The sequence below is a fragment of the Mauremys mutica genome, chromosome 15 (genome assembly GCF_020497125.1).
Source record: "Mauremys mutica isolate MM-2020 ecotype Southern chromosome 15, ASM2049712v1, whole genome shotgun sequence".
Taxonomy (NCBI): domain Eukaryota; kingdom Metazoa; phylum Chordata; order Testudines; family Geoemydidae; genus Mauremys; species Mauremys mutica.
This window is the reverse complement of record NC_059086.1, coordinates 1911874-1928960: the sequence shown is the minus strand read 5'-3', so window position 1 is coordinate 1928960 and position 17087 is coordinate 1911874. Positions and strand designations below refer to the sequence as shown.

At 70.4% G+C, this 17087-nt stretch overlaps 2 protein-coding genes across 2 annotated transcripts in view; both read right to left on the bottom strand.

Moving 5' to 3' along the window:
* Positions 1-473: 473 nt before the first annotated feature.
* On the bottom strand, positions 474-8381 carry LOC123349787 (olfactomedin-like). Its single transcript, XM_044987961.1, has 5 exons — positions 8007-8381; positions 7543-7695; positions 6260-6472; positions 2143-2290; positions 474-1515 (listed from the first exon to the last, which is right to left on the bottom strand). The coding sequence occupies exons 1-5, from the start codon at positions 8070-8072 to the stop codon at positions 722-724; spliced, it is 1374 nt and encodes a 457-aa protein (XP_044843896.1). The 5' UTR covers positions 8073-8381; the 3' UTR covers positions 474-721.
* A 4499-nt stretch (positions 8382-12880) lies between these two features.
* AXL (AXL receptor tyrosine kinase) overlaps positions 12881-17087 on the bottom strand; it is a 28001-nt gene continuing 23794 nt past the window's right edge. Inside the window, exons 17-18 of the mRNA XM_044989106.1 lie at positions 15242-15450; positions 12881-13411 (exon numbers count right to left, since the gene is read on the bottom strand). Of these exons, the coding sequence (XP_044845041.1) occupies positions 13054-13411; positions 15242-15450 (567 nt within the window). The 3' untranslated portion in view covers positions 12881-13053. The remainder of the gene's footprint in view (positions 13412-15241; positions 15451-17087) is intronic.

The following is a 17087-nucleotide window of genomic DNA, read 5'->3' as shown; positions in this document are numbered from 1 at the left end:
ATCACATTGGTTGGCTCTAGTGATGCAGCTGGAGGTGGGAGAGGAGGAAGCCGGGCAGTGGCTGGGGAAGAGGGCAGGAAGGAGTGGAAGGATCCGGGCAGCAAGGGGCAGGGAAGGGGGGGAAGGAGGTGGGGGGGAAAGGGAAGGGGGGATGGGAGCTTGCGGGCGAATGAAAGGGGGGAAAGGAGGCGGGAAGGGGATGGAGGAACGGAGAAGGCTGGGCCGGAGGGGGATGGAGGAACGGAGAAGGCGGGAAGGGGATAGAGGAACGGAGGAGGCGGAGGGGGATGGCGGAACGGAGAAGGCTGGGCCGAAGGGGGATGGAGGAACGGAGGAGGCGGAGGGGGATGGCGGAACGGAGAAGGCTGGGCCGGAGGAGGATGGAGGAACGGAGGAGGCGGGAAGGGGATGGAGGAACGGAGGAGGCGGGAAGGGGATGGAGGAACGGAGGAGGTGGGAAGGGGATGGAGGAACGGAGAAGGCTGAGCTGGAAGAGGATGGCGGAACGGAGGAGGCGGGAAGGGGATGGAGGAACGGAGGAGGCGGAGGGGGATGGAGGAACGGAGGAGGCTGGGCCGGAGGAGGATGGAGGAACAGAGAAGGCTGAGCTGGACGAGGATGGCGGAACGGAAGAGGCGGAGGGGGATGGAGGAACGGAGGAGGCTGGGCTGGAGGAGGCGGGAGGCCGGCCCGCGCCGGGAGCTGGCCGTGCGGCCGGGCACTAGGGCCGGAAGAGGACGTCGTAGCGAAGCTGGTAGCCATCGCTGAAGACGTAGAGCTTGTGGTCAGTGGGGTTGTAGCTCAGCGACCGCACGACGTCCGTCACCTTGTCCAGCGGCAGGCTGAGGCGGCTCTCCCGGCCGGTGCGGGTGTCGTAGGCGTAGAAGATCTCCTCGCGGCGGGTGCTGATCGCCCGGGTGGCGTACAGCACCCCGCACACCATGAAGGCGTTGGTGGCCGCCGGCTTGTACTGGGAGGTCTGCCAGGTCTTCTCCAGGGCCAGCGAGCCGGGGCTGAGGCGGCCGATGACGATGTCGCCCTCGCTGCGCTCGGTGGCGTAGAGCACCCAGAGCCCGCGCTCGTCGGCGGCCAGGTCGAGGCCCTGCCAGCTGGTGCCCGCGTAGGAGAAGCGGTTGTTGAAGGTGGCGTTGGGCACCGCCTTGCGGTCGACGGCCCCGCTCTCCAGGTCCAGGCGGCAGAGCTCCCGCGCGTTGTAGCAGTTGTAGTAGAAGGAGCCGTTGTAGAGCGCCGGCCCGGCCCCCTGCCCGAAGCCCGTGATCAGCTGGTCCGTGGGGTTCCGGGCCAGCAGCAGGTCCTGGTAGGAGCCGTAGAGACGCACCGAGTCCAGCCGCCGGCCGTCCAGGTTCAGGGGGGCCACCCAGTAGCGCTCCTTCCGCCCGGCGCGCAGGGCCGACTCCTTGCCCCAGGCCCCGGCCTTGTAGCTCGCGCCCCGCCAGTTCAGCTGCACCACCGTGGGCTTGCCGATGCGCCAGATCCCCTGGTGGTCACACGTGCCTGGGGGGATGGGGAGTCACATGGGTTAGATAGGGGGATCCAGTGGTGAGAGTGGGGCGGGGAGCCAGGACTCCTGGGTTCTCTCCCAGCTCTGGGAGGGGAGTGGGGGCTGGTGGGTTAGAGCAGGGGGGCCTGGGAGCCAGGACTCCTGGGTTCTCTCCCCGGCACTGGGAGGGGAGTGGGGTCTAGTGGTTGGAGCTGGGAGCCAGGACTCCTGGGTTCACTGCCGGCTCTGACAGGAGTGGGATTCAGGCCAACCAGTGGGTGAAACGATTCAGAGGAAACCAGCCTCCCCTGCTGGCCCCTGAGCCGTGTCTGAAAGCCCTGGATTTGCTGACACTCTCCCTGCCTCCCTTCATCTCCATCCTCCTCGGCCTCCTCTTTCCGTCTGGCCCGCAGCCCCTCAGCGTCTGAGCCCCTCACAGCTCCCCCGGGGGGGCAGCCAGGGCTGCTAGCCCCACTCCTCAGACGGGACCCTGAGGCACAGAGCGACGCGGTGCCTTGTAGGTCACACGGGGGCTCTGGGGCAGCGCCGGGGCCCAAGCCAAGAGCCCGAACCATGGGGCTGTGCCCCCTCGAGGGGCCCCGGAACCCCCAGCCCAGCGAGCGCCCCTGGGAGGGACTCACCCATCGGCGGCTGCCGTCCCAGCAGGGGCTTGTCCTTCTGACACTCCGCCAAGCGCTGCCGGAGCGCGGTCAGCTCCCGCCTCATGGCCACCACGTGGTGCTTGTCGTAGGACTCCAGGGCGCTCACGGTGACCGACATGTTCTGGAGCTGCAAGGAACAGGGCAAGCGTCAGCCCTTCCCCACGGGGCCTGGGCGCCCCGCTCCGGCGGAAGCAGGGCTCCAGGCACCCCCTCGCTGGATCCCCCCGGTGCCCAGCCTCCCGCCCTGCCCGGTGCCCCCTTAGCCAGCCAGCTCCGTCGGACGCCCCCGCCCCAGAGCAGCGGCTCTGACAGCGGCGAGCTCGGAGCAGTTTTCCACCCAGCCAAATGTCACCAAAAATGTCCTGTCCCCGGCCGGCCCCCTCGCTTAGCCAGTAACTCCAGGTCACGCTCCAGGACACGCTCCAGATAGTCGCCCTCCGGCGCCTCGTGGCCACGTCCCCCCGAACTCTGAAGCAGGGGGGACAGGGAAACCCAGCCTGGAGAATAGCTGGGAAGGCGTCTAGTGGCCCCAGCCCGTGGCCCAAATCCCCACAAGAGCTGGGGGGGAAATTGGGTCCCAAACTTTTTTCTAGGGAAAAAAATGCAGATTTGGCAAAACGCCAAAACATTTCGTGAATTTGCATCAGTTTCGCCAAATTGTTTCAGCTGGAAACCCCCCCCCCGACCCCGAAACAATTCCGAGCCGCCCAGCCTGGGTCGTGTTTGGGGGTTTCAACGGGCCTCTCTGTTGAGAACCAGCCTTCGCTCTAACTTACCCCGCGCCCCACGGCAAAGGGTTAAAAAGGCCCCAAAACGAAACGAAAGGGGAACAAGCAAAACGTTTCGTTCAACCCCAAATAACTCCCCCCCCCCCGCACAACTTTTCGATGCACCAAACAGCACAAAACGATTTGTTTTCAGTTCGACGCAAAACGACTGTTCTTCAGAGAACCCAAATATCCGGTATTTGCACAGCTCGGCCCTGGTGCCGGCCCCAGTGCTGTGCTGGCTGGCGTCCCCGCCTGGCCAGGCGCTCCCAGGACCGTCCCATTTCGGAGATGGCTGTCCCGGGACATGTGTCCGGGTGCTCAGCCCACGCTGGCCGCTGTGCCGGGCGATCCCCGCGGGGGTCGCACGCGTGTTTGAGCGCGTCCCGCCCGAGGCTCGGAAATGAACTCGGCCAGCGAGACCACGGAGGATGGTGAAATAGGAACGTTTTTATTGCAGTTTGTTTCTTTGGCCGCGGCTAACGGGACGCTGGGACGGCGCCAGGGGACATGCAGGCAGCGGGGGGATGGGGGCAGAGCATGGGCACTTTCACGGGGAGGCCGCCTTGGGGCCGCATTGGCCCCGGCTGGGTGTAGCCCACGACAGGGTCGTCCAGCGCTGGGACTCCTGGGGGAGTTCGGGATTTCAGTGGCAGCTGGACCCTGGCGGTGGGGTCACGTTTCCCTGCTGCAGCCAGGCCCGGGAACGACTTCGCGGCCGCCTGGGAGTCGCCAGAGCCCGCCAAGCCTTGGGGTGTGGCCAAAACTATGCCACGCCCCCCGGGGGGCGGGACAAAGGGAGAGGCAACTGTCAATCACTGGCACCGATTAACCCTTCCTGGATTTCCAGGGCCGGGTGCCACACGGGGAGAGCGGGTGGCGGGAAGCTCAGCTCCACTTGACGAGCTCGGCAGCAGATTCGGGGGGCGTCCGAGCCCGTGGGCGGGTGGCCGATGGCCTCCGGGGGGGCGAGGATCCCCGTCCCCCTGTGCCAGCCTCACCCTTCCGCCCTGGGGCCCGGCCGGCTGGCGGCTCACTGCGGCTTCCAGCAGGCGAAGGACCTCTTGTGAGACCTCCTGTCCCAGCGCCGGGGGGCCAGGATGACGTAGTCCTCCCTGGGCTCGCCCCGCCACTGGGGGGCGGCCAGGAGCTCGCAGGCCCGGGCCCGCTGGGTCCGGCGCAGCAGGTAGATGAGGGGGCAGTTCCAGCGCCGGTCGATGAGGGACTTGCCCCGGACATTGACGAAGGGCAGGACGTAGTTGGTGGGGCGGCAGAAAGTCAGAAAGAGCTGAAAGACCAAGACACGGGGCGGGAGTCAAGGGCGCCCGGGGCGAGGGGGCTGCAGGGCGCAGGGTTTGCCGGCGTCAGGCTGGAGCCGTCTGCGGGGAGGGGGCAGAGCAGCGCAGGCTCCCCCGGGCCATGGAGGAGGCTGTCGAGAGGGCGGGAATCCTGCCGGGTCCCAGGGGGCCCTGCCCTCGGGCCGCCAGGCTCCGGCCAACGGCCCCGCCAGCGCGTTTCTCGTTCTCAGTAGCAGCAGGACGGTGTGCGGCCCGTCCCTGGAGAAACAGGACTTCTCCTCCCGACAGCCACGGAGCGAACTCGGCCCGGCCCCGGCCCCGGCCCCGGCCGAGCTCTCCCACCGCGCACCAGCACCAGAGACTCGCCCCAAAGGGGACAGGGGCCTAGAAACGGGGCCTCCGCAGAGGGGGCTGCCCAGCCGGCAAGGCAGGATCGTCAGCCAGGCTCTTTGAACATGGACCTGACCCCGATGAGGAATGAATCGGGTACGCGGAGGTTAACCCTTTGGTGTAACTTTGCCTGTCTGTGGGGGGGGGTGGAGGGGGGGAATTACATTTCTAGCCCTGGCGCTTGCGAGGAAAAGCTTGAAAATGTGACTTGAGCAGAACCAACGGAGCAACACTGCCTGGGTCTGCAGGGAGCCTGAGCCCGTCGCTGGGTGGGGGGAGCTGCCCCGAGTGTGAGTGACGCTGCCTGGGTCTGCAGGGAGCCTGAGCCCGTCGCTGGGTGGGGGGAGCTGCCCCGAGTGTGAGTGACGCAGCGACGCTGCCTGGGTCTGCAGGGAGCCTGAGCCCGTTGCTGGGTGGGGGGAGCTGCCCTGAGTGTGAGTGACGCTGCCTGGGTCTGCAGGGAGCCTGAGCCCGTCGCTGGGAGCAGGGGGAGCTGCCCTGAGTGTGAGTGATGCTGCCTGGGTCTGCCGAGAGCCTGAGCCTGTCGCTGGGAGCAGGGGGAGCTGCCCTGAGTGTGAGTGACGCTGCCTGGGTCTGCCGAGAGCCTGAGCCTGTCGCTGGGAGCAGAGGGAGTTGCCCTGAGTGTGAGTGACGCTGCCTGGGTCTGCAGGGAGCCTGAGCCCGTCGCTGGGTGGGGGGAGCTGCCCTGAGTGTGAGTGACGCTGCCTGGGTCTGCAGGGAGCCTGAGCCCGTCGCTGGGAGCAGGGGGAGCTGCCCTGAGTGTGAGTGACGCTGCCTGGGTCTGCAGGGAGCCTGAGCCCATCGCTGGGTGGGGGGAGCTGCCCCGAGTGTGAGTGACGCAGTGACGCTGCCTGGGTCTGCAGGGAGCCTGAGCCCATCGCTGGGTGGGGGGAGCTGCCCCGAGTGTGAGTGACGCAGTGACGCTGCCTGGGTCTGCAGGGAGCCTGAGCCCATCGCTGGGTGGGGGGAGCTGCCCCGAGTGTGAGTGACGCAGTGACGCTGCCTGGGTCTGCCGAGAGCCTGAGCCCGTCGCTGGGAGCAGGTGTTGACCCGTGTGTGTGCAGGCGACCGCATGGCTCTGGTGGGGCTCCACACATGGGGGGAGAGGCCGGGGCTGAGTTCTCCCTGCTGCGGGCGGGACCCAACCCCCGCTGCAGCCCGGGAAGGCCGGCCTGGCAGTGGGCCCCGGGCCAGCCCCCAGGAGGGTGGGGTCGGTGTTGAGGGCACTTCATGGCATCAGTCCCACCCTGACAGGGGCTGCTCCGGCGTGGGACCCTCCTCTGGGGCGGGGCTTACCTGGATTGTCCCCTGGGCGTGGCCTGTGTCGGGAAAGGAAGCGATTGGCCGCAGAAGAGGAGTGAGAAAGTGACACGCACCCTTCCCAGCTTGCAATTGGCTGGTTCTTCCTGCCACCCCACGCTGCGGGGAATCCCTCCCCCCCAACACGAGGGCCAGCCGGGGGTCTGAGCGCGGGTGGGAATCAGGGGTCGCCCCGAACGCCCCCACAGTCCGTCTCTCGCCCCCGGGCCAGCCTGTGTCTGATCCACACGGGATCTGAGCCCAGCCCTGCCAGGGGGGCCCGGGCCCTTCCTGCCAGACTCCGGCCCACGAGACGCTCACCTCCCGGTGCACCACCTCCACCGTGGTGTCGCTCCCGTTGAGGGAGGAGCGGAGGTGGCCCACGAAGGACTCCATCTCGCCGATCTCCTTCCGCAGCTCCTGGAAGTCCAGCTCGGTGGGGGTCAGGTCGCCCGCCTCCAGCAGCTGCAGCCGGCGGCTGGCGTTCTGCAGCTTGGCCTCGTACCACGCCAGGCGCTGCTCGTATTCCTGGAGCTGCCGGGGGGAGGAAGTAAAGACCCGGGGAGAGGGTGTCAGACCTCATCCGGTGTAAATCCACATTCCTCCCCTGGGTCAGAACCAGCCCTGACCCCACTGCAGTCGGGGGTAACTCCGGATTAACACTGGAGCAGCTGAGATCAGAACCCAGCCCCGACCCCACTGCAGTCGGGGGTGACTCTGGATTAACACTGGAGCAGCTGAGATCAGAACCCAGCCCTGATCCTACTGCAGTCGGGGGTGACTCTGGATTCACACCCGTGTTACTCCCTGGGGGAGGCTGGATGTGGGGGGAGCTCCCCGCCCGTCTCGGTCACACCCACCGGCTGGGCAGCAGAAATCTGTTCCCCTGAACACTTCACAGTCTGGGGAACCAAGAAACAGAGGCCAGATTCCCCTCGAGCCAGGACAGAGTCAGAGGCGAGATCCCCGGGGAGGGAGTTCGGGGGAAAGGTTCCCTTCCGCGCCTGGGTCAGTTTCACTAACGACATTGACGAGAACCGTCCAGCGGCCTCCGCCCAGCGCCGGAACAGGGGGCGCCCGGAGCTGGGGAGGCAGGGCTGAGACTGACAGGGGCGGGGGGGGGGGGTCTCGCTCCGGTGGGCTGAGTCTGGGCCCCGGCGAGTCCCGGGACGACGTCGTTCGTTGTTCCCTTGGGCTTGGCCTTGGCACTGAGACGCTGGGAGCCCGGAGCCCTGGGGAGGGGGGAGAGCGGGGGCAGGGGACGCTTGTTTGGCGAGTGATTCGCTAGTGGCAAGAAATGGGCTAAAATTGGCCCTCGGCGGCCAGGGCCGGGGGCGCCCCCCCCCCCCGACGGTGCCGAGAGCCAGGCCAGCAGAGGGCAGCTGTGCCACACGCAGCCCAGGCCTTGCACCAGGGCTGAGTGCCCCGAGAACGGCTGCTCCAGGGCGGCTCTGTCGGCCCCAACCCTTGCGTAGCCTGCCCTGACCAGCCCCAGCCCCGGGGCCGACGCTGCCCTGGCCCGGGGGGAAGGAATTCGCCCGAGCTCACGCAGAGCCGGGGCCCCTGACCCCTCGGTTCTCCCCCCGTCCCCTCCCCAGCCTCACCTTCTCCATCTCCCGCTGCACACGCAGGGTCAGGTTGCGGGCGGACGTCTCCAGCAGCTCGATCCGCCGCAGGGGGAAGGTGTCGTCGGGCAGGATGACGGTGCAGACGCAGTGACCGCTGGCGTCCATCACGCTGCTCAGATTCTGCACGGCCTGGAAGGGGGAGCGGGGAGCAGGCGGGACCCGTTACCCAAGCGTCACGTCTCATGTCCCCTCCCCGAAGCACCACGGGAATGCAGCCACTTCTGGGGAGGAGCGCGTCAGAGGGTGCAGCGGCCGGGGCAGAGGGGATCGGGGCGGGCGGAGGGGAAACCCAGGGGACATTTCATGGGCACGCAGCACGGCCAGGCCTGGAATCGCCAGTCGCCCCGGCAGGATTTCACCCATGTCCAAGGCAGGCAGGTGATTTCAGCCTCCGGGCCGCCCTGGCCCTGGCAAAGGGGCGCGTGGGCCAAGATACTCACGGAGGCGGCCGTCCAGCGCAGGAGCGGGCAGCCCGCCAGGAACAGGGCGAGTACGATGGTGGCCATGGCCCGTCTGTGCCAGCCCCCGGCGCCCCCAGGGGCTTTATAGCGGCAGCGGAAGGTGCCGCAGGCCTGCGCGTGACGGGGGGACGGGCTGACAATCGCCACTCACTAGCCGGGCGACCTGACACTGATCCCTAAATTGGCTGGTGTCAGGTTGATTTGTTCAGCTCGGTGATTGATGGGCTGCTTGTGCCAGCGAGATAGCAGGGCAGGGGGATTAACGGGGGAGGGGGTGTCTCATGCCCAAGCAAGAGAGGCCTGAGCCCTGGGGGTGACCTGATGGGAACCGGGGGGGGCAGGGGGGAGGGGTGCTGCAGGGGGTGCTAAGGAGCCAAGGCTGGAGCGGGCTACCAGGGGCTGCGGGTCGGGAGTGAGGGGCACTGGCAGGGCTTGGGGGGCAGAGCTGGGCTGGCAGGGGGCTGCGGGTCAGGAGTGAGGGGCACTGGCAGGGCTTGGGGGGCAGAGCTGGGCTGGCAGGGGGCTGCGGGTCGGGAGTGAGGGGCACCGCAGATCTGGGTGCAGGGGGGAACCCAGAGCTGGGGTAGCAGGGGGCTGCGGGTCGGGAGTGAGGAGCACTGAACCCTGAGCTGATGATGGGGAGGGTGATGGGGGGAATTGCTGTAAATCCCATTGTGTAACCAGGCCCTGCAGGAACTTGGCATGTTCTGCCACCCCCCGGCCCGGTATCAGTTTGCGGAACAGCCCCCAGAGCAAAGCGGGAGGATTGTCCTTCTCTGATGGGCCTCCACCCCCCAATTGCAAAATGTCTTAATCCCCCCTGATAAGGGAAGCGTTGGCAGGAGGCACTGGGGAGCCTTTGTTCTCGGCTGGGCAAACGGAAACCAGCCCCCGTCATATCTGGGCTCCAGAGCTGGGGGCTCAGCTCCCTGGGGCAAGACAGGCCACGACTCCCCGGATCTCAGAGCCGGCGCTCAGAGGCACAGGGTTAGCAGGGGGCTGCGGATCGGGAGTGAGGGGCACCGGCAGAGGTGGGGGCAGGGCTGGGGTAGCAGGGGCTGCGGGTCAGGAGTGAGGGGCACTGGCAGGGCCGGGCTAACAGGGGCTGCGGGTCGGGAGTGAGGGGCACCGCAGAGGTGGGGGCAGGGCTGGGGTAGCAGGGGCTGCGGGTCGGGAGTGAGGGGCACCGCAGAGGTGGGGGCAGGGCTGGGGTAGCAGGGGCTGCGGGTCGGGAGTGAGGGGCACCGGCAGAGGTGGGGGACACCCCCGGGGGCTACAGGTTGGGAGTGAGGAGCTCACTCCACCGACATCAGAACCACCCCCCTTTGCACCAGCCATGCAAAACATGGCAGAACCGAACCAGCTGTGCCGAGCCCGTTCCCCGCCCCCACTGCTCTCCTGGGGCAAGGGCAGCGCGTGGCGCAGGGCAGGGCAGGGCAGGGCTGCCAGCACCAGACCCCACAGAGCCCCCAAGGCCCCGGGTGCCCCCTGCCCCTGTGGGCACCTCCCCTCCCAGCAGCTCCCCTCACACCGGCTCTAGGCAGGGCTTGGGGGGCCTGTGTTTTATAGCCCCAGAAGCTCCTCCCACTCCCAGCATGCTTTGCTCAGAGGCTACTCCCAGCCAGCTCGCCCCCAAGACAGACACACTGGGGCCTGCTCAGGCTCCCACACGTTCTCCCTGGGGTCCAGCCCCCCCGTTCCAGGCTGTTTGCCCTGGGGCCCAGCGCTGGACGGGCCCGTTAACCCTCCGGCTGGGGCAGCCCCCATACAGGGACCAGCCTGGCTATGGGTGGCAAGTCAGTGACAGAGCCAGACCCCCCTCCCCCTGCTGGGAGAGAACCCCGGAGTCCTGGCTCCCAGCCTCCCGCTCTCACCGCTAGCCCCCGCTCCCCTCCCACTGCTGGGAGAGAACCCCGGAGTCCTGGCTCCCAGCCTCCCGCTCTCACCGCTAGCCCCCGCTCCCCTCCCACTGCTGGGAGAGAACCCCGGAGTCCTGGCTCCCAGCCTCCCGCTCTCACCGCTAGCCCCCGCTCCCCTCCCACTGCTGGGAGAGAACCCCAGAGTCCTGGCTCCCAGCCCCCCGCTCCCCTCCCCCGCTGGGAGAGAACCCCGGAGTCCTGGCTCCCAGCCCCCTGCTCTCACCGGTAGCCCCCGCTCTGAAGCAGAGATGGAAGCCGCTCACCGGCTCGGCTCGGCAGCGTTTATTTATAAGCTCTCGCTCGGCTCGCGCCCTGACAGGGACGCGGGTGCGTTAAAACCGGAGCCGCCGTTCCATGTACAGCGTATAAACAACCTATGTACAGTTCTGTGACCGTCCCGTCGGCGCGTCGCCAGGAACCGGCTCCGCTCGGCAGCCGTGCCGCGTCCCTCGCCCGGGCCCCGGCTGGGTCAGGGCAGCGCTGGGGCTGGCGGTGCAGCGTGGGCATCGTAACAGGCGGGTGCGCAGGCCGGCACACGCGGCATTTGCATCCAGGGGGGCGAACGAAGGCTGAATTCCCTGCAGCCCCCAAGCTGGGGGCCCCTCGTCTTTCTCCCCGGAGCCGGGCGCCCTGTGGGAGCTGACGGTGGGCGCGGCCCCGGGAAGCTCTTGGCCTGGGTGGGTTTGGGAGCAGGCTGGGGCCCGGTACCTGCCACGTCCAAGCCGTGCCCCCTTTCTGTGGGGAGCCCACGGCACACGCAGACCCGCAGCAGCACAGACGTCCCCCCAGCCGGATGGAGCTCCGTGCCGGCTGCATCCAGTCTGGCCGCTCTCGGGCTGCTCCACGGCCGGAGGGATTCGAACCTGGAGCCGGTCGGCAGCGGCTCAGACTGCCGTGCGCCCGGCCCGACACGGACAATAGTGCAAAAGTGGCTTCGTCTCTAAGCCGGGCTCCTGACTCAGCCCCGTGTCCCTGGGCCTGCGCTGGCCCCGCCCAGGGCTTTGGCCACGGCAAAGCGCAGCCCCGGCCCGGCGGCCCTTTGCCTGAGTTCCCCGGTCGGTCTCCTTGTGCTCCTGGTGGGGCCGCGTCTGAAGAGCCGCCGGCCGGGTTCAAACCTCCGGAGCGACACAGGCCCCGATGCGAGGCCCTGCCCGGCAGAACGGAGCGGAGCCGGGCACCGGACGCTGGCGGCATCCAGGGGGCGGCTCGGTCCCAGGAATCCCCCACACGCAGCAGCTCCGGGCCCCGGGGCGTTGGGAGCCGGCCCCGCCCCGTGACTCTCTTCCCATAACGCTCCGCCGGCGCTATCGTACCAGCCCGGCGGGAGTCGGTGGCCAGGTCCCTGGTGGCTCCTGCGAGCTCCCGCTGGGGTGGCCGGCGCCATGGGGCGACCTCGATGTGGCCCCGAGGGCCTGGTCCCCTCCCGGCGAGGGGCAGGGGCCCTGCCCCGCCCTATGGCAGTGAAACAGCTGGAGGGGAAATGGAAGGGCTGGGCCAGGGGTGGGGGGCAGCCGCCCCGACCCGGCCTGGCCGCCCCCTGCTCACCCCGTATGTGCCATGGGGGGCAGCAGGCCTGGGCTCAGCAGGGAGACCGGCCACGTGGCAGAGGGGGCTGGGAGGGAAGGTCTCGCTGGGGGCCTGGCTGCAGGTGGGGAAGGGTGGGAGGGATTCGGGAAGGATGGTTTGGGGGGCCGGGTTCCCCTGTTGGGGGTGGAAGGGGTGGTGGGGACAGGCAATGTGGGGGGAGGAGTTGTTGGGGATTGGAGTTGGGTGGGGGCCAGGGGCCCAGGATCGGGAGGCTCAGACAGGAGATGGGGGGCAGGGGCCCAGGATCGGGGGGTCAGAGAGGAGATGGGGGGCAGAGGGGGCTCAGACAGGAGATGGGGGGCAGGGGCCCAGGATCGGGGGGTCAGACAGGAGATGGGGCAGGGGCCCAGGATCGGGGGCTCAGACAGGAGATGGGGGCCAGGGGCCCAGGATCGGGAGGCTCAGACAGGAGATGGGGGGCAGGGGCCCAGGATCGGGGGGTCAGAGAGGAGATGGGGGGCAGAGGGGGCTCAGACAGGAGATGGGGGGCAGGGGCCCAGGATCGGGGGGTCAGACAGGAGATGGGGCAGGGGCCCAGGATCGGGGGCTCAGACAGGAGATGGGGGGCAGGGGCCCAGGATCGGGGGGGTCAAACAGGAGATGGGGGGCAGGGGCCCAGGATCGGGGGCTCAGACAGGAGATGGGGCCGGGGCCCAGGATCGGTGGGGTCAGACAGGAGATGGGGGGCGGGGCCCAGGATAGGGGGCTCAGACAGGAGATTGGGGGCGGGGCCCAGGATCGGGGGCTCAGACAGGAGATGGGGGGCGGGGCCCAGGATCAGGCGGGTCAGAGAGGAGATGGGGGGCAGAGGGGGCTCAGACAGGAGATGGGGGGCGGGGCCCAGGATCGGGGGGGGGGTCAGACAGGAGATGGGGGGCGGGGCCCAGGATCGGGGGGGTCAGAGAGGAGATGGGGGCGGGGCCCAGGATCGGGGGGTCAGAGAGGAGATGGCGGCGGGGCTCAGGATCGGGGGCTCAGACAGGAGATGGGGCAGGGGCCCAGGATCGGGGGGGTCAGAGAGATGGGGGGCGGGGCTCAGGATCGGGGGGGTCAGAGAGGAGATGGGGGCGGGGCCCAGGTGCGGGGGGGTCACGGAGGACATGGGGGCGGGGCCCAGGATCGGGGGGGTCAGACAGGAGATGGGGGGCGGGGCCCAGGATCGGGGGCTCAGACAGGAGATGGGGGGCGGGGCCCAGGATCGGGGGCTCAGACAGGAGATGGGGGGCGGGGCCCAGGATCAGGGGGTCAGACAGGAGATGGGGGGCAGAGGCCCAGGATCGGGGGCTCAGAGAGGAGATGGGGGGCGGGGCCCAGGATCGGGGGGGGGTCAGAGAGGAGATGGGGGGCGGGGCCCAGGATCGGGGGGGGGTCAGACAGGAGATGGGGGGCGGGGCCCAGGATCGGGGGCTCAGACAGGAGATGGGGGCAGCTGGGAGAGGGGGGGTCTCCGGGCCACCCCAGCAGGCTGCCCAGCCCTGCCAGTGAGACGGGGCTCGGGGCCCCCTGGGGATCAGCCCCCCTCAGGCCCCCTCCTCGGAGGCGGCGCAGGGCGCGGGGGAGGCGGGGGGGTCACCCGGCCGCCGGCCGCTCTCGGGGGGGGCGGGGCACAGGACGTAGCGTCCCGCCCCCTCGGCCCGGTGCACCTGGGCCGCCACGGCCCCCTTTGGCAGCAGCTGCTCCTTGGCCGGCGGCTCGGGGCCCGGCCCCCCCACGGCGCCCGGCTCCGCCCCCCCGTCCTCCATGTTGACGTAGAGGATCTCGTCGGGGCCCTGGGCGGCCGGGAGGCTCCGCAGCGTCTTGTCCAGCGCCCCGTGCAGCTCCTCGAAGCTGGGGCGCGCCTTGGGGTGCAGGGCCCAGCAGCTGCTCATCAGCTGGTACCTGGGGAGAGGGGCAGCGATCAACGGGGGGGCCACCTCTGCCCCACAGCCTACAGGGATGTGGCCCCTCTGGGGCAGGGCTGGATATACGGGGTCCCCTTGCGGGGCACGGGTGGCTGGATCTATGGGGTCCCCTCGCCCGGCGCAGAGCCGCAGTCGCGGGGCACGGGGGGCTGGATATACAAGGTTCCCTCGCCCGGCGCAGAGCCGCAATCGTGGGGCACGGGGGGCTGGATATACAAGGTTCCCTCGCCCGGCGCAGAGCCGCAATCGTGGGGCACGGGGGGCTGGATCTATGGGGTCCCCTTGCCCAGCGCAGAGCCGCAGTCGCGGGGCACGGGGAGCTGGATATACGGGGTCCCCTCGCCCAGCGCAGAGCCGCAGACACCTCTGGGGTGGGGCACGGGGGGGGCCATACCCGGCCGGGGCTGAGATGCAGCATGCTGGGAATGCCCGAGGGTGGGCATGGTATGCTGGAGGCAGGACCCTGGGCGGGGGGTCCCCATGGCATGCCGGCAGGTCCTGGGGGTCTGGGAGGGCCCTGGCGGGGGTCCCCGCAGCATGCCGGCAGGTCCTGGAGATTTGGGGGGTCCCTGCGGTGTGCCGGCAGGTCCTGGGGGATTCTGGGGGGTCCCCGCGGCATGCTGGCAGGTCCCGGGGCTCTGGGGGGTCCCTGCAGCGTGGTGGCAGGTCCCGGCGGTCTGAGGTTGTTCTCACAGCGTGCCAGCAGGTCCCGAGGGTCTGGGGGGTCCCTGCGGCATTCCGGCAGGTCCCGGGGGATTCTGGGGGGCTGCAGGGGGGTCCCCGCGGCGTGCTGGCAGGTCCTGGGGCTCTGGGAGGGTCCCCGTGGTGTGCCGGCAGGGCCTGGGGGTCTGCAGGGGGGTCCCCGCGGCGTGTCGGCATGTCCCGGGGCTCTGGGGGGCTGCAGGGGGGTCCCTGCGGCGTGCCGGCGGGTCCCGGGGCTCTGGGGGGCTACAGGGGGGTTCCCGCGGCGGGTCCCGGGGCTCTGGGGGCTGCAGGGGGGTCCCCACAGCGTGCTGGGGGGTCTGGGGGGCTGCAGGGGGGTTCCCATGGCGTGCCGGTGGGTCCCGGAGGGTCTCGGGGGCTGCAGGGGGGTTCCCATGGTGTGCCGGCGGGTCCCGGAGGGTCTGGGGGGCTGCAGGGGGGTTCCCATGGCGTGCCGGCGGGTCCCGGAGGGTCTGGGGGGCTGCAGGGAGGTTCCCATGGCGTGCCGGCGGGTCCCGGAGGGTCTGGGGGGCTGCAGGGGGGTTCCCATGGCGTGCCTGGGGGTCCCGGAGGGTCTCGGGGGCTGCAGGGGGGTTCCCATGGCGTGCCGGCGGGTCCCGGAGGGTCTGGGGGGCTGCAGGGGGGTTCCCATGGCGTGCCGGCGGGTCCCGGAGGGTCTGGGGGGCTGCAGGGGGGTTCCCACGGCGTGCCGGCGGGTCCCGGAGGAGCTGGGGGGCTGCAGGGGGGTCCCCACGGTGTGCCGGAGGTAAGGGGGGGCTGCAGGGGGGTTCCCATGGCGTGCCAGCGGGTCCCGGAGGGTCTGGGGGGCTGCAGGGGGGTTCCCATGGCGTGCCGGCGGGTCCCGGAGGGTCTGGGGGTCTGCAGGGGGTTCCCCGCGGTGTGCTGGCAGGTCCTGGGGGTCTAGGAGGCTGCAGGGGGGTTCCCGCGGTGTGCCGGCAGGTCCTGGGGGTCTAGGAGGCTGCAGGGGGGCCCCCGTGGCGTGCCGGCGGGTCCCGGGGGAGGCCGGAGGTCTGCAGGGGGGTCCCCGCGGCGTGCTGGCGGGTCCCGGGGGAGGCCGGGGGTCCCGGGGGGCGGGTGCCCTTACAGTCCGTCCAGGCAGTCGAGGGGCTGCTTGAGGCGATGGCCCTGGCGCAGGTAGTCGTAGATCTCGCTGTTCTCCACGCCCGGGTACGGCGTCTGCCCCCGCGTGGCGATCTCCCACATGGTGACCCCGAACGACCACTGCGGGAGGAGAGCGTCAGCGCCGCGTGGGCCGGGCCACGAGGGGGCTGGGGGCAGGAGGGGGCAGTGGCCGCGTTAGGCGGGGTCGGTAGCCGTGTAGGAGGGGTTGTGGCTGTGCCAGGAGGGGCTGGTAGCCAGGCAGGAGGGGTCCGTAGCCATGCTGGGAGGGGTCGTGGCCGCGCCAGGAGGGGCTGGTAGCTGGGCTGGGAGAGGTCAGTAGCCAGGCAGGAGGGGTCGTGGCTGCGCCAGGCAGGAGAGGTTGTGGCTGCGCTAGGAGGGGCCCGTAGCCGGCAGGAGGGGTTGGTAGCCGCGCAGGAGGGGCCCGTAGCCGGCAGGAGGGGCCCGTAGCCGTGCAGGAGGGGTTGGTAGCCGCCAGGAGGGGCCCGTAGCCGCGCAGGAGGGGCCCGTAGCCGCGCAGGAGGGGCCCGTAGCCGCCAGGAGGGGCCCGTAGCCGCCAGGAGGGGTTAGTAGCCGTGCAGGAGGGGCCCGTAGCCGGCAGGAGGGGCCCGTAGCCGTGCAGGAGGGGCCCGTAGCCGGCAGGAGGGGCCCGTAGCCGTGCAGGAGGGGTTGGTAGCCGCCAGGAGGGGCCCGTAGCCGCGCAGGAGGGGCCCGTAGCCGCGCAGGAGGGGCCCGTAGCCGCCAGGAGGGGCCCGTAGCCGCCAGGAGGGGTTAGTAGCCGTGCAGGAGGGGCCCGTAGCCGCGCAGGAGGGGTTGGTAGCCGCGCAGGAGGGGCCCGTAGCCGCCAGGAGGGGCCCGTAGCCGGCAGGAGGGGCCCGTAGCCGGCAGGAGGGGTTAGTAGCCGTGCAGGAGGGACCCGTAGCCATGCAGGAGGGGCCCGTAGCCATGCAGGAGGGGCCCGTAGCCGCCAGGAGGGGCCCGTAGCCGCCAGGAGGGGTTGGTAGCCGCCAGGAGGGGTTAGTAGCCGCGCAGGAGGGGCCCGTAGCCGGCAGGAGGGGCCCGTAGCCGCGCAGGAGGTGCCCGTAGCCGCGCAGGAGGGGCCCGTAGCCGCGCAGGAGGGGCCCGTAGCCGGCAGGAGGGGCCCGTAGCCGGCAGGAGGGGTTAGTAGCCGTGCAGGAGGGACCCGTAGCCGCGCAGGAGGGGCCCGTAGCCGGCAGGAGGGGCCCGTAGCCGCGCAGGAGGGGCCCGTAGCCGCCAGGAGGGGCCCGTAGCCGCGCAGGAGGGGTTGGTAGCCGCGCAGGAGGGGCCCGTAGCCGGCAGGAGGGCCCCGTAGCCGGCAGGAGGGGCCCGTAGCCGCGCAGGAGGGGTTAGTAGCCGTGCAGGAGGGACCCGTAGCCGCGCAGGAGGGGCCGGTAGCTGGCAGGAGGGGCCCGTAGGCGGCAGGAGGGGCCCGTAGCCGCGCAGGAGGGGCCCGTAGCCGCCAGGAGGGGCCCGTAGCCGCGCAGGAGGGGCCCGTAGCCGCCAGGAGGGGCCCGTAGCCGCGCAGGTGGGGCCCGTAGCCGCCAGGAGGGGTTAGTAGCCGCGCAGGAGGGGCCCGTAGCCGCGCAGGAGGGGCCCGTAGCCGGCAGCAGGGGTTAGTAGCCGCGCAGGAGGGGCCCGTAGCCGGCAGGAGGGGTTAGTAGCCGTGCAGGAGGGACCCGTAGCCGCGCAGGAGGGGCCCGTAGCTGGCAGGAGGGGCCCGTAGCCGCGCAGGAGGGGCCTGTAGCCGCCAGGAGGGGCCCGTAGCCGCGCAGGAGGGGCCCGTAGCCGCC